This window comes from Bos indicus, chromosome 14 (genome assembly GCF_029378745.1).
Source record: "Bos indicus isolate NIAB-ARS_2022 breed Sahiwal x Tharparkar chromosome 14, NIAB-ARS_B.indTharparkar_mat_pri_1.0, whole genome shotgun sequence".
Taxonomy (NCBI): domain Eukaryota; kingdom Metazoa; phylum Chordata; class Mammalia; order Artiodactyla; family Bovidae; genus Bos; species Bos indicus.
In genome coordinates this window covers 32,314,177-32,331,083 of record NC_091773.1, presented here as the reverse complement: position 1 = coordinate 32,331,083, position 16,907 = coordinate 32,314,177, and the positions used below count along the sequence as shown (strand labels likewise).

The following is a 16,907-nucleotide window of genomic DNA, read 5'->3' as shown; positions in this document are numbered from 1 at the left end:
TGGAACAACAGACTGGTTCCAAATAGGAAAAGGAGTACGTCAAGGCTGTATATTGTCACCCTGCTTATTTAACTTACGTGCAAAGCACATCATGAGAAATGCTGGGCTGGAAGAAGAACAAGCTGGAATCAAGATTGCCAGGAGAAATATCAGTAATCTCAGATATGCAGATGACACCACCCTTATGGCAGAAAGTGAAGAGGAACTAAAAAGCCTCTTGATTAAAGTAAAAGAGGAGAGTGAAAAAGTTGGCTTAAAGCTCAGCATTCAGAAAACGAAGATCATGGCATCTGGTCCCATCACTTGGAAACGGTGTCAGACTTTACTTTTGGGGGCTTCAAAATCACTGCAGGTGGTGATTGCAGCCATGAAATTAAAAGACACTTACTCCTTAGAAGGAAAGTTATGACCAACCTAGATAGCATATTCAAAAGCAGAGACATTACTTTGCCAACAAAGGTCCATCTAGTCAAGGCCTATGGTTCTTCCAGTGGTCACGTATGGATGTGAGAGTTGGACTGTGAAGAAAGCTGAGCGCCGAAGAACTGATGCTTTTGAACTTTGGTGTTGGAGAAGACTCTTGAGAGTCCCTTGGACTGCAAGGAGATCCAACCAGTCCATTCTGAAGGAGACCAGTCCTGGGTGTTCCTTGGAAGGACTGATGCTAAAGCTGAAACTCCAATACTTTGGCCACCTCATGGGAAGAGTTGACTCATTGGAAAAGACTCTGATGCTGGGAGGGATTGGGGGCAGGAGGAGAAGGGGACGACAGAGGATGAGATGGCTGGATGGCATCACCAACTCAATGGACATGAGTTTGGGTAAACTCCAGGAGTTGGTGATGGACAGGGAGGCCTTGAGTGCTGCGATTCATGGGGTTGCAAAGAGTTGGACACGACTGAGCGACTGAACTGAACTGGACTGTCCTTGGTAGAAAATGCCCATAACTAAATAATTTCATTTATCAAACTTCATGCTTTGACTACCTGAAGGCCAGTTACCCTCCTCATCTGAAGTAGACTTGGCAAATAAAACAATCCAGGAATGATGATCATTTTAATTATGGATTCACTTCATTTGTATTTAAATCACAATAATGTGTTCTACCAACGTGATCTATACAATATCCATTGAATGCAAAGCAGTATATATACATTTTTGAGACTAGAAGGGATGTGTGTAAAATTAACACTTGCCTCAAACATTTCATGATTTAATCATATATAGAATAAATATGAGCTATATATAACATTGGAGGAGGCAATGGCACCCAACTCCAGTACTCTTGCCTAGAAAATCCCATGGACGGAGGAGCCTGGTAGGCTGCAATCCATGGGGTCGCGAAGAGTCAGACACGACTGAGTGACTTCACTTTCACTTTTCACTTTCATGCATTGGAGAAGGAATTGGCAACCCACTCCAGTGTTCTTGCCTGGAGAATCCCAGGGACAGGGGAGCCTGGTGGGCTGCCATCTCTGGGGTCGCACAGAGTCAGACACGACTGAAGCGACTTAGCAGCAGCAGCAGCAGCATACATAGCATTATATATAACAGCTTTAAATCTGCTATGAAGTGCTAAGTAAACAAGCACAAAGAGATCCAAACTGACCCAGAAGGAATTAAATTAACCTGAAACTAGTCTTAGTGATGATAAACATTACCAATGGGAGAACTAGAGTTGTCTATTTTTTAAAGGTTCACTTGCATTTCCTCATTTCTGTAAGGGAAACTCCTAACTTCTGGATAATCTCTGGCTCCTGAGTGCTTGCCTGGCTCTGACCCATCCTGGATTGACTGTGAGCTTCTGTTGCTGGCCTGCTCTTGATACTATTCCGTCCTCTCTTTTAGCCTCTGTGTACTTCCGGAGTCAACAAGTTGTGTGTCCAGCTCCCAACATCTGCCTTGGTTTTCCCAGCCCTGATATATCATACTGTTCCCACCATCTAGAAATCCCCAGGCCAGAGAATCACCAACACAGTGGATCAGATCTACTCAGAATCCCTACTCATCAGGGTGGCCTCAGGCGTGAGTTAACAGGTGCCATGTGTTCAGCTGTGTCCAACTTTTTATAAACCCATGGACTGTGAACTGCCAGGATCCTCTGTCCATGAATTTCCCAGGCAAGAAAACTGGATTGGGTTGCCATGGCCTCCTCCAGGGGATCTTCCTGAATCAGGGATCGAACCCTTGTCTCTTGTGTCTCTTGCATTGGTAGGCAGATTCTTTACCGCTGTAAGGATACAATCCTTGAAAGGAGCTGTGAGTTGCAAGTTATACAGGAATATACAGTGCCTGACACAAAACAAACACATAATATATGATGATTTCCAGAGTATTCTGGGACTTTCTTTGGGGGGAAGGGGAACCAGAAAAAATTTTAACTTACACGAAATATCCAAATCTCCCAACTCTTCCTGCAGTCGAAGCCAACTACAGGGGTGTTGGGGGGAGGACCTAGTGGAACACTTACAAACACTTGTGAAGGGATAGATAAATGAAACATGAAATGGACTTCTATGTGGACAAGAATGTATCATTTTAGGGAAATGATTCAAGTGGTATTTTAGTATAATAAGTTCTTACAGTAAAGGAATCCAAGAATTAATATAAATGATTTCTGAGGGACAAGCCTAAATTATTAATACCACTGGGTCCCAAAAGGTGTCAGATATTACTCTGCCTCTCAATATTAATTCTCTACCTCTTAATTTTAGTGCAGTAATTCCCCTACATAGGAACCAGTTCTGTTCCAAGAGTGTGTTTGTTAAGTCCAATTTGTTGGTTCGTCCAACAAAGTTAGCCTAGGGACCTCTCAGCTATATACTCTCAGCTACATAGTACTGTACTGTAATAGGTTTACAATACTTTTTCACACAAATAATATGTACATAAAAAACAAACACAAAAAATAAAGAAAATCTTTTTCATCTGACAGTACAGTACCTTGAAAAGCACAGTAGTACAGTACCACAGTTGGCATGGACAGGCTGGCACACGTGTTCACATCTTTGAAAGTCTGTAACTTTCAAGTTTCATATGTCGAGGACTTACTGTATAAAACTCCCCACATCTCATCAGTATGCATGGCCGCCCAACTAGATACATTTCCCAGTCTCCCTTGCAGCTGATTCAGCCTTGTCATGAAGTTCTGGCCAAGAGGATGGGAGCAAAAGTGAGGTGTGGAACTTGCCCACCCTCAGTCCCTCTGAGGCTAGAACTTGCAAGGGATCCTAGTAGGCCAACTTCAACCATATGGACAAAAACAAAACCCTCGTGTGTTGGTTCTCCAACATCCTCTGCTCACTGGAACCACTGGAGAAACTATATTAAATACTAGTTCTCCGTCCTACAGACTGATGTAGATGGTCCTAGGGGATGCTGGAGCAGTAAGATAGGACACGAGGTCTCTTAATGACCCGATGACGCTGCTCATTTCCCGGGACACTGTTGGGCAATAGTACTGAAAAATTAAATAACCACAGCGCCAAGAGAGGATACAAAAAAGGCATGTTGATTACATACCGCTTTCATAGTCACAAACAATCCTTCTGTGTTGTTTAAACTACTGTTGTTTGGCCTCAGAGAAAGCAGCTGAACAAATATCCTTGTAAATATACATAATAAACACAAAAATTCTGATCTTCTGGAAAAATAATTATAAGTACAGGTTTAAAAAAAAGGACCGTTCTTTTTAAAAAAAAAAAAAAAGTGTGGTTTTAGCATAGTCTAGGGAAATCATTGGTGAGCTACAGAAGAGTCATTAAAGAAAAGCTAAAAGTGAACTTTAAACATTAAGATTACTCCACTTGACAAGACAAAGGCAAAAAAATAGATTAAAGTTTGCCAATTTGTTAATAATTTGCATAAATTAATATGAATTTCGAAGCAAAATGTGAAATCTCAAAAAAAAATGACTTTAGGACAGAGTTAAATACTAATTTATCTAACAGGCCCATTTTTGATAGGCTACGGGTTGCTGCTGCTGCTGCTAAGTCGCTGCAGTCATGTCCGACTCTTTGCAACCCCATAGACAGCAGCCCACCAGGCTCTGCCGTCCCTAGGATTCTCCAGGCAAGAACACTGGAGTGGGTTGCCATTTCCTTCTCCATTGCGTGAAAGTGAAAAGTGAAGTCACTCAGTCTCGACCGACTGGTGGCGACCCCATGGACTGTAGCCCACCAGGCTCCTCCATCCATGGGATTTTCTAGGCAAGAGTACTGGAGTGGCTTGCCATTGCCTTCTCCAAGGCTACAGGTTAGACTTCTTTAATAAAGAAATGGACTCATCTTTATTTGTTCCTCTGTCATCCTCAACATATGACTTCTAGTTCATGGTCAAAAATGGCTGTCCCATCATCTACTATCACAACCTCATACCAGCCAGGGAGAAGGGGAAGTCTCTGCCAGGGATCTCATTATTAACAGAGACACGAAAAATTGAGAAAAAAGTATATCTAGAATATTCCAGAAAATGTGGAGATGTAAAATCTATAAATAAAATATATTTCTATATATATTACAATTATATAACGTCAAACGTGGCATGGATATACACTGTAAAAAATGGAATTCCCCTTAACTCTCCTAATTTCACCTCTGGGAAAATAGTGAGTTATTACATTTAGGTAAAATAATGTCTTTTCACAGCTCATCCTCTAGTACTACTGACAGGAATAAAACTTTGGAATAGGAGATGCCATTTTTGGAATCCTGTTTCTTTCTTTGGGGCAATAGTCTCAAATAAGAAAAAACTATAATCCAAGGGAGCAAGAAACCAAGGCCAAGTTGAGACATTACAAGGCATCAAAGGCAAACAGCGCTTCTTGCACAACCGCTGAAAATGTGTCACCGTCTATAAAGCTTCTCTTCCTGGCAAGAAGACAACTTAAATAGATCATTAAAATCACAAAAGTGGCAAAGCAAAGTCAAACAGAGATATCAACCCTTATTTGACTTTCTCAGAGAAATGAAGCTTTGAAGTGAATTAAAATGCTTACCCATTCATATTCTACACTGCTAGATTTTTGCTATAAACCCAGAAAATAGTTTCATATCAGTATTCTAAATTTAACCAGCTGGGGTCATTTCTTAAGTATTATACCATTTAACCTTTTCAAATGAAGGGCCTGTCTTTTCATGGAAAATATGTATTTAGAACATAATGTCCTTGGCTTAGATATTCTCCAATGAAACAGGTCTTTTTTTGTACACTATACTTAGCAATATGGCAAAGCTAGAATTTAAAAAAAATTATTCAAAGATTCAAAGTCTGAAATCATTCACAGTAACTAAAAGTATTTAAGTATCAGAACCTCAACTTAAGGTATCAATTATATTAAAAATTGCAATCAATGAACTCATGGATCAAATGCAATAGTTCATGAAAATGGGGAAAAATTAGAAAACAAAGTTTTTATTAGATGTGTCAAGATTTGAATGATTATACTCAAAACTACTGGTAAAGTGACCCAACCACACTTTCAAGAAAAGAAACATTTACTAAGTTGAGAATAATAAAAATGCATCTATTATGAAAAATAAATATTATAAGACTTTAAATACCTAATAAAAAACAAAAACAATTATCTTTAGGTCAAATCAATTATACCTAACACTCAAGCATGACAATTTAATTTGGTATTAAATTATATATTAAAATATAATGCCAGGTATAGAGTAAAAAGGGCTTCCCAGGTGGCACTAGTGGTAAAGAATCCACCTACCAATGCAGACGACTTAGGAGACTTGGGTTCGATCCCTGGGTGGGGAAGATCCCCTGGAGTAGGAAATGGCAACCCACTCCAGTATTCTTGCCTGGAGAATCCCAGGGACAGAGAAGCCTGGCAGGCTACAGTCCATGGGGTCGCAAAGAGTTGGACATGACTGAAGAGACTTAGCATGCACAAACGCAGAGTTAAAAAAAAAAAACACTCAAAAGACAAGTACTGGGGAAAAATGTAATCTGACAAAAATGTTGTCAGGTAAACCAGCGTTTCTTATTTAAAAGTGTGAGCAATGACTGCAATGTGCATTAAATGTAATGCATAAACTGTACATCGTTTATATCATGATTTTTAAAAATGACTATGTCATTATTTTCAAGATTTGAACCTAATCATAATAGATATAATAATAAATTAATGCAAGCTACTTCCCTCTTCTGACTTCTAACTTTGTATGTTGCATTTTAAAAAGTCACACTTCACCTACAGAAGTTGATTTAAATTTTAGGCCAGCCCTGTGAGACAGTATTGACTATGTTTTCCAGATATGCAAGGAGGCATAAAGAGGCTATGTAAGTTGCCAACATCACACTGTTTGTACATTTCAGTACCAAGACTTTAACCAAGGTTACTGGGCCTCTAAACCCATGGTCTGCACCATGCACTTCACCCCACTGTCCCCATGCAGGAGGCAGAGCTGCTGGCAAGTGGTCACAGAGAGATGCAAAGGGTGTGTCCCAGCAGTTCCGGAATTTTAAAACATGCAAGAGTTTTAAAAAAGTTTAGACTCTATCATGACGTTTTGCTGTGGGTATGTTCCATGGCAGGATGGCTCGGAAAATTTTGCCAAGTGCCTTCCTTGCCTCCCAGCTCCTTGGTGGCTCTTGATTTACCAAGTGATGCATTTGACTTCCATGATGCTCTGCTGAAGCTGCTTCAGTTCCCTTTTTTTATCTATCATCTCCATCTCCTCAGCTATACTCATCTCCCTCAAACATCCCTAGACATACCTTAATGTTTATAACCTGTTTCTCTCTTTGCATTTACTACCAGCCTCTTGAATAGCTTTTCCATCCATCTTCATCTCCTCGGCTTCCACTCAGATCACGTCTTCCAGCTCCTTCTTAGGCTTCTGCTCATGCATGTTCCTGAAGCCAAAACTTCAGTGCCGTTTTAATTGCCAAATCCAGTTGTCTCTTCAGTCTTCACACAACCTACTTCTGAAAAGCTCTGAGAGTTGAAAGGAACCTTTCTTCTGGGAGCTAGATCTTTCCTTGGCTTTCAAGAGATCACTTGACCCCAGTTCTTTGTTTCAACCCTTGACAACTCAGTCCAAGACACCAGTGCACTCTACATCCTATTCTTGGTTAGGATGTTTTCTTCCTTGAATTGCTTCCCCTTTGTCATCTCATCTACCCTGATGGCTCCAACATACATGAGTAGTTACTTTCTCCATGTCTTCCACATTCTAATCTTCAAAAATCATAGCAGACTTTGAACTCAGCAAGTTGAAAACCAAATTCACTTTTCTCCTCCTCCCCATGCCGTTCTGCCTCTTGCACTTCATTTCGAGTTAATGACCCTCCCCATCCTGTCTTCAAACTAGAAACCATTCTAATATTCTCCATTCTACTTAAGCTTCCACTTCTGAGTGAACATAAATGCTAATGGTTCTACCCAAGAAATGTCTCATGGTTGTTGGGTGTTTTGATGTTTTGTGGGTTGACTTTTTTTTTTTAAGAGTTTTGTTTGGGTTTAGTTTTTTTTATCTTCATCATTGTTTCTACCTTAGATCAGACATTCCTCAGTTCTTACCTGGACCAGTGAAATGTTTGAAACTCCTAACAGGTAACCAGATTTCAATCTTCGTTCCTCAACTCTGTTGATAGAATTCTCTTGCTAAGAAACAAAACTAATCTCAATTAAGCCTACTCATATCAATGTTATCAAATTATAATACAGCACAGTCATGCAGATGAAGCCTTAAGACTAAAGACACATTCCTCTCCACATCCCCCTAGACAGCAAGTCAGTTCTGGTCACATGATTAACACTCCAAATATCAGAACTATGCAAGAGCCCCATTTAATTCATGGTATGTTTCCTACTGTAATTACCGTAAATAGTCAGGACAGCTTAAAAGCTATTTCCTGATGTCATTCTCGAGAATACACCTTCAGTCTAACGACTCGCAAAAAAGAACTCAGTCAAGCCAGCCTGGGAGTAGGGTCCAGTCAGGATGATCAACAGGAGCTGTCTTAAGGTTTAGGATGAAAATAGGGCAGGGTCTGCAGACCTGGAGAGCAAGATCACTTTGGTAGGAGCAGAAATCTGTGTTACACAAGCTAGACTATATTTATGTTTTGTGTCGTTTCCGGGATTACTGGTCTGTGCACTCCCTCAGTAAACAGTAACAACTTTTGGAAGTTTATAAACTGTCCCAGATTAAGAGGAGCAAGGAAACACCTTCTCTGCATTCTTGTGTGAACGGACAAAGAAACAGTGTGTTAGTCGCTCAGTCATGTCAGACTCTTTACGACCCCATGGACGATAGCCTGTCAGGCTCCTCTGTCCATGGGATTCTCCAGGCAAAAATACTAGAGTTGGTTGCCATTTCCTTCTCTTGGAGATCCTCCCTACCCAGGGGTCGACCCCAGGTCTCCTGGATTGCAGGCAGATTCTTTACCATCTGAGCCACGAGGGGAGCCAGAGAGCCAGGGAGGTGGCAGAAATAAAGAACAAGAGGAAGGGGTCCCAAGGCCAAATTCAAAGACATAGATTCAGGGAATCTTGGCCTGGAAACTTCTTCCCACAAGCGACCCCTTCCCAGTGCCAACCTTGGAGGCCCTGGACTTATTATTAATAAGGGGGCAAGTCCCACACAATGACTTCTCACTGTCTTTAACTGAAGTCATAATTCTTAAGAATGGAACCCTTCTCAAACTGGTCTGAACATATCTCATCTCTTCCCAATACTCAAAAAGCACACAGGACTGTTTATCCCCATTAATTAAGAATCTTTTAGCACTGGAGCATGCCAAGCCATGCCAGCACCACCTGCTGCCTGCCATACCATGGTCACCCTCAATGTGTTTTACTATTTCAGGAGGGATAAATTTCTTCCAAGTCTGGCACGTTCCTCCTCATCCTTCAGGAGCCAGCTCTATTATCACCTCTTACCCACCCTTCCCCTGACCCCAGACTGAGGGAGTCCCTTGTGCCTACCTGCCACTTGGCTTATTACTCTATCACTTAAGCTCCCAGATGGCACTGTGATTATTTGAATACTGAGGGTTCAGCCTGCAATGTATAATGCTGAGGGGCACACAGGTCCATGCAAAACATGTATTGAATCAATTTATCTTTACCTCAAAATGCTGCATCATGACTGAAACCCAATTCAAACCATTTTGTTTGCTTTTGCTTCATCTGTCTATTTGTTTTCTTGAGTACTTGCTGTTTACAAAGCACCATGATGAGCTCAAGTAAAGCATACTGAGGAAGTAAAGGTGCCATCTCTACTCTCTCAGAGTTTACCACCCAGATGAGGTGTTTTTCTAATTGCTTTAGCAAAAGCACAAATCAGACGACAGTGGGGCTACATGAGGAGGTCCCAGGGTAGAGAGCCTGGAGCCACACAATTCAACTCCCTGGATCCTCTTCAAGGGCTCCTGAAGCCAAACCCCAGAAGCCTGGAGCTCTCAGGAGCACCATGTCAAAGAGCTAAGGGCTTTCCAGGTGGTGCAGTGGTAAAGAATCTGCCTGCCAATGCAGGAGATGCAAAAGATGCAGATTCGATCCTGGTTTGGAAAGATCCCCTGTAGTAGGAAATGACAACCCACTCCTGTATTCTTGCCTGGAAAATTCCATGGACAGAGGAGCCTGGCAGGCTACAGACTATGGGGTTTCAAAGAGCAGGACACAACTGAGCACAAGAGATTCACATATAATAAGCCAAATCAGATAAGAAATACACAGTTGCTCAGTATAAACTGTAAAACACCATACTAACTCTGACTGTTGTTACATAGACTGCAACCTGTCACTGTCTTAAAGTCAAGATTACCATGGGAAGGACCAAACTGACCAAAGGGAAACACAGAGAAAGAGGAAGCAGAGACTCAGAGACACAGAAAAAGGGCAGAGGAGAATATAACAGACACACAGATCAGACACTCACCTTGACCAAAATCTGTGGCTCTATATAGCAATGAGAGATAGGACTCAGATTCTGGGGTATCTGAGGGCAAAGCCTAGACAGGTAACAAATTTCAGAATCTTTTGTTTATGAAAAGATATACAGCTGAACTCAAAGTCTGTGTCTTAATGTTCCAACAATGGGGAATAACTGTGCTTTCTGATTAGCCAGGTACAATCCCAGTGTACACCTGCTTCCCTGCATAATTATTACTAGCAGGCCCCTGCATCCTCGGAAGTGTCCCAGTTTAAACGAAAACTATATGATCACCCTGCCTCAACGCCACCTGCCACAGTGAAACGTGTCGACACAATTTTCCAGGCCCAGTGCAAAATTCAAACGTGAGGCCTTTCATTCAAAAGGAAAGAAAAAAAAGTGCTATTAAGGGTACTGAAGGGTTTCCCTGGTGGCTCAGTGGTAAAGAATCCACCTACTAATGAAGGAGACTGGGGTTCATGCCTGGCCTGGGGAGATCCCACATGCCCTGGAGCAACTAAGCCCCTGGGCCACAACTACGGAGCCTGTGCTCAAGAGCCCAGAAGTCGCAACTACTGAAGCCTCCGTGCCCTAGAGCCCATGCTCTGCAACAAGAGAGGCCACCGCAGTGAGAAGCCCTCACACCACAACTGGAGAGTAGCTTCCACTCTCTGAAACTAGAGGAAAGCCCAAGCAGCAATGAACACCCATAAATAAATAAAGAAAACTTTGTTTAAAAAGTTTTATTGAAGTCTGAAGCTGTATTTTTTCTTTCGTGTATCTGTTCTGTTCACATCCCATCGTCCCACTGGACTTCACATGCAAAGCACAACTTCCTAGATAAAATTAGTAAGAATTTCAATCATTGATGGCACAGCATCAAACTAAGCTTGAGGTCCTTCAGACTTGGCAGCCCTGTGCGACCGTATAAGACACACCCTTGAAATCGACCCTGGTCTGTCCTTTCTCCAGGAAACCAGTTACAACCTACTATTGTCCAGACTCTGGATATCAAACACTGGATATTAGGTCTATAAAAGCATTTTCTTTTAGAAAAGAAATGTTTTAGAGTATTCCTAATGAAGCCTAGAATTTCATTTCCCAAGCAAAACAAGAACAGAAGTTCAAACAAATTGTCACTCTCTACCATTTTACCTAAGACCTAAAAATAATCAATTCCAATAATATAATCTATCCAAGGACCCAAATGAAAATTTAGACTACAATGGATTTAAATAACAATGCTACAATGTCCTTAATACCTTGATACCTGATTTAAATAGTTGCACTTTTAAATGCAGAAGCTACATTTTTTCTTAAAGCTTCTTCTTACATAACACATATGTGCCTGAGTGAAACTTAACTTCCACTATCTATACAGACCAAATGGAAAAAAAAATCAGGAATTTAAGGATGATTGAGGAGATGTTCAAGCTGGGTTTAGAAAAGGCAGAGGAACCAGAGATAAAATTGCCAACATCCGCTGGATCATAGAAAAAGCAAGAGAGTTCCAGAAAAACATCTATTTCTGCTTTGACTATGCCAAAGCCTTTGACTGTGTGGATCACAATAAACTGTGGAAAATTCTGAAAGAGATGGGAATACCAGACCACCTGACCTGCCTCTTGAGAAACCTGTATGCAGGTCAGGAAGCAACAGTTAGAACTGGACATGGAACAGACTGGTTCCAAATAGGAAAAGGAGTACATTAAGGCTGTATATTGTCACCCTGCTTATTTAACTTCTATGCAGAGTACATCATGAGAAACACTGGGCTGGAAGAAGCACAAGCTGGAATCAAGATTGCCGGGAAAAATATCAATAACCTCAGATATGCAGATGACACCACCCTTATGGCAGAAAGTAAAGAGGATCTAAAAAGCCTCTTGATGAAAGTGAAAGAGGAGAGTGAAAAAGTTGGCTTAAAGCTCAACATTCAGAAAACGAAGATCATGGCATCTGGTCCCATCACTTCAAGGGAAATAGATGGGGACACAATGGAAACAGCATCAGACTTTACTTTTGGGGGCTCCAAAATCACTGCAGATGGTGATTGCAGCCATGAAATTAAAAGACACTTACTCCTTGGAAGGAAAGTTATGACCAACCTAGATAGCATATTCAAAAGCAGAGACATTACTTTGCCAACAAAGGTCCATCTAGTCAAGGTTATGGTTTTTCCAGTAGTCATGTATGGATATGAGAGCTGGACTGTGAAGAAGGCTGAGTGCCAAAGAATTGATGCTTTTGAATTGTGGTGTTGGAGAAGACTCTTGAGAGTCCCTTGGACTGCAAGGAGATCCAACCAGTCCATTCTAAAGGAGATCAGTCCTGGGTGTTCTTTGGAAGGAATGATGCTAAAGCTGAAACTCCAATACTTTGGCCACCTCATGCAAAGAGTTGACTCACTGGAAAAGACTCTGATGCTGGGAGGGATTGGGGGCAGGAGGAGAAGGGGATGACAGAGGATGAGATGGCTGGATGGCATCACCAACTCGATAGACGTGAGTCAGTGAACTCTGGGAATTGGTGATGGACAGGGAGGCCTGGCGTGCTGCAATTCATGGCGTCGCAAAGAGTCGGACACGACTGAGCGACTGAACTGAACTGAACTGAGGAACTGTCCTTAAAAATGGGGCAGGAGGTTTAGAAGATAAATTCGTGAATTCATCCGTTCATTCGTGCAGTAAGCGTTTATTGAGTACTTATGATGTCACAAGTATTGCACGAAAGTCTAGGGAAACAGAAGTGAGTAAAATGTGGCCCTGTCCCCAAGAAGCTTGCATTCTAGAAGAATGAGACAAATCTAGTCAGATATCTGCCCAAGCTTGCTCTGGCTCCAAGGAACAACTGACTACAGAGAAGAGCGGATACTGAACTGAGAGCACTCTAGCCCGGGAAAGATGGAGGGATGGAGTCATAAAAGTTTTACTGAAGGAGATGAAGAGTCTTGAAAGCCTAGCAGGAAGCCAGCAGGTTGCTAAGGGTTAGGGAGGAGCAGAAGAAGAGGCCTGAAGCAACCCATGGGAAGAGTGCGCCATTCAAATGACAGCAGCAAGCTTCAAGGTCAGAGCCTTGTTCAGTCAAGAAGTGTGTGCCTGGGTGGCTACTGGAGAGAAGGTGCATATAGATCATACAGACTGATAAAACCGGAGGATGAAAAAGGCAATGTTCACGGACTATATGGGTGTGGGAAGAAGTAATGGGGAGAAGGTGGGGGAGGGGGGAGGTGCTCTCTCCTTAAAAGGCCAAAGGTGGGAAATAAGAAGAGAAACCATCTTATTAAAAAAAAGTTTCCCTTCAGGCCATATGATCACTTGATCCAGAGAAATAACACAATTTGCTTGCTCCTTTAAGGCTGTGTAAGTAAAAATATGTTCTCAGGAAAACTAAAAATACATTTTTCGTCTCTGTAATAAAGATCAGAATTACCCTCACCCGTGCTGATGGGCTGAAGTATTGAGAGAAATAAAATACAATGACTAATCTAACAAATATTTAAATTTGAATTGGGAATTCATTATCAAATTTTTGCAACAAATTTACCACTGCACTTATTTAATACTACATCTATTTAAAGAAAAAAAAAAAAAAAAACTTCTTTTGTTTGTCTGTATTTCTGACCATTCCCTAAGGATGGATTCCTAGAACAGGAATTACCAGGCCAAAGGGTTTGAATATTTTTAAAGCTCTTGGTGTGTATCAATTAGGATAAAATTAAAACTAGATTGGCTAATCAACTGAAAGTAACCATATAAAACAAATGACAAGTAAATGCTGCTACAAATAATATCCCCAAAAGAAAATCTAATGATCTATTATAGGTAGATCTTAAACTTTCAATGTTTATAAAACCAAAAGGAAGTCAGAGTAAACTTTTGTTTAGGCAGACTTTTGGGCCAATTAGTGTTGGTGTGTGTGTGAACATGTACATGAAAATAGCAAATAAAGAAAAGGAAAAATGGAAGAGCTCATAATTTATAAATGAGATAAGAAGAATGAATCATAAAATGATCTACTAACAGTAAAATGCAATCTCTTTTATACCTCCCATAATTTCTTACCTCTCTACATAGAATTATATTATCATTTTAAGTAATCAGATGTTAAGATTAGAGGAAAAACTGATATTTTAAATAAAAATCAACACATTGGTTTTTAAGGTAGGTTAGGTTAGCTATTTTTGTAAACTAGAAGTCTTTTGCTCAATACTATTCCCCTATACCTCCAGAAAGAAGTTCCTAATGCAACTTGAAAAGTTACTCAGATTCTTCGAAAGTCAAAGAACTTGTTTGCCAACAAAGTTTCATGAAAGTCAAATCTGAAGCTATGAAAAATCAAATTTGCTTTAAAAACATTCTTTTTTGACATTGATGCATGGAAGTGTACAACAATCCTACTTACCACCAATTACCAGTATATTTGCAAATACCCACACTTTTCCAAAGAATGCGGCCCCTGGGGGCTCAAGTATATCGATTTTAATTTGAGAAGTGAACCAGAAGCCAGTCAGTGCGTCTCACCCCAAGAACTGAATTTGCACTATCAACGATTATCAGCAGATAGTGTACCTCTCTCAGAACACTGCGCAGGAAGTTTGGCCTTTGCAGACCAAAGAGGAATGGAATAGGGTGGTGGAAAAAGGAGGTTAGAAGATTTGAGGGAGATTTTCGCAAAGGCTAAAGGTCCTCTGTGTCTGAATGATGCTCTCCTGCGCGTCTCGGTGGAGAGGAGCCAACCCTCAAATTCTGTCTCTGCAGCAGCGAACAGAAAAATATTCAGCTTCTGGGTGATGTCTAAAAAGTTTCTTTCACTGAGTTTTGCCCCTCCTGGCTTTAAAATGAATGAAACATTTTCAGAGCACACTTCCAATGAGTCAAGCTAAAACTCCGAAACAAAGTTCCTGCCAGTTTCAAGAAATCCTGAAGTCGCTGGATGGGAGATTTATTACACCGCTTCTCTGGGCTCAGTGCGAACATGGGACCCAAGAGCTGAACCCACGGGGGTGGGGATTTAAACCCTGGGTTGGGGGATGGAGGGAGGAGATAGGAGGACTAGGATGGCGGTGAGCAGTTCCTGTGGCTTTAATATCCCACAGCTGCTGGAGATCACAACCCCGCTGCTCTCTGTGCGCCCTCCCGCCCCGCCCTCCCACCACCATGGATTATTATAACTAAAGAGACTTCACTGCCGTGTAACCTGAAAAATGAACTCAAGTTCCATAAGAATCAAGGATTAAAAACAAACAAAAACGAAATGTACATGAACGCAGCAGCTGGACTTGAATCACCTAGCCAAGACTCTTCAAACAAAACCCAAAATCACCCCAGAGAGGAAGAGAAGGGGGAAAAAAAAAATCACAACGCACTCGAGCAGACCAGGGAAGGGGTAGAGATGAGAGAGGAGAAATGGATCAGCAGAGATTCCCCGAACAATAACCTTCTCCCACGCGAGCTAACTTTTGGTCCTGGCGCGTCTGGAGGCATGCAGCATGGCCCCGCCGGGGGCCCCAGCGTGGACGCGCACACTGGGGCGCCCGCGACGCCCGGACGGGTACCCAGGTGCCCACAGACAATGCCGCCCGCGCGCGCGCCGCTCACCGACACCAGGAACTCCAGCGTGCCCACGTAGTCGCGCTCGGTCTTCTGCAGCTCGCTGAGCACGCACACGCGCAGCCGGAGCTGCTTCTCCAGGTCCCGGGCGCTCTCGGCGCGCCCGTCCCCGCGACCCTCGTCGCTCATGGTGGGCGCCCGGCCGCGCGCCCGCCGCTGCCCCCGGTCCCGCGCGCCCGCCGGAGAAAGTGGCCGCCTCCACCGGGTCCGCTGTGGGACTGGCGACTTTACGTGCCGCGGAGAGGCGGGGGGCGCGGGGAGAAGGAGGGGGCGCCGGGCGCGGGAGGCCGGGGGAGCTAGACAGAGGCCGCTCCCGGGGGACCCGGGGACATGCGCGCCGCGCCCCGCACGGCTCTGGCCTCACACGGCCCAGGCTGGAGGGAAGGCGGCTCAGGCAGCCCTGGCGGTGACTTGGACATTAATCAAATGCTTTGTATCCTTGTGACTCCGACCCTTTACCCTTCGCCAAATCTCAGGAAAAAGGAAGCACAACCCTGGGGAAGTGTGTTGCGTGCCAGCTAACTAAAAACACACACGCGCTCACACACACACACACACACTCACACGCACAGTCAGCACTGGAGATGGAACTCATTGGAGGTTCCCAAACCCAGGAGGACGGCTCCAAGACACAGCTCGAGGGTTTGCTCCCCTGACTCGCGCCTATTGTTTAGCGTTAATGTGTTTTGTACAAATCCTGAAAGCAAAGAAACAAGTCCCCACGGTTACATAACTGGATGGGAACAAAAACAACCATGGTATTGACCCTCCCGTCTTTGAAAAGAAACACATTGATGGGGTTTTTATTCGGGCACAAAACAGGTTTGCTTTCAACCGCCCCGCCCCACCCCCCCCAACAGAGACTATTTCACCAGGCGGATACCCTCATGCCTGCACTGGGGAAGTTAATTAGCATAATAAATGAAGACGCTATGGGAAAGTGACAGCCTGGCCCATACAATAAACTCCAGATACAATAAGTATCATCCTTGCACGGTACTGTTTTGGAGGGAGAGCTTTTTCATGTCTATAACTCTTTTTCAGCATGAAGAGAGACTGTAAATTCAACCAGAGGCAAGAATATTTGTGCCAGTTTTGTTTCTGAGTTGCTATGATTTATGACAGTGTCACTAATTGAAAAGATAAAGCTGTTACTGACTGCTCATCAAAAGATATACAGACATAGTTACAGATCCATAAATGTAGGTACAGATGTAGACATAGGTTCTTAAGATTTGAAACTGGACAGAACCACAAAGCCTGTCCTGATTTTAATGTTCCTGTTTATTGCATTTTCTCATTTAGAGCCAGAGCCAGGTCCTAATGAGCAATTAATTTAACAAGCAACCAAACGATCCATATGTATTTTTGGTCTTGATACTATCCATGTATATCTTTC

General features: G+C 42.6%; 1 protein-coding gene across 2 annotated transcripts in view; it reads right to left on the bottom strand.

Annotated features, from left to right (window-relative positions):
* Positions 1–15,936, bottom strand: part of PREX2 (phosphatidylinositol-3,4,5-trisphosphate dependent Rac exchange factor 2) — a 302,189-nt gene extending 286,253 nt beyond the window's left edge. For both annotated transcript variants that reach the window (XM_019973769.2, XM_070802636.1), the window contains exon 1: positions 15,497–15,936. In XM_019973769.2, the coding sequence (XP_019829328.2) occupies positions 15,497–15,637 (141 nt within the window). In that variant the 5' untranslated portion in view covers positions 15,638–15,936. The remainder of the gene's footprint in view (positions 1–15,496) is intronic.
* Between the last annotated feature and the right edge of the window lie 971 nt (positions 15,937–16,907).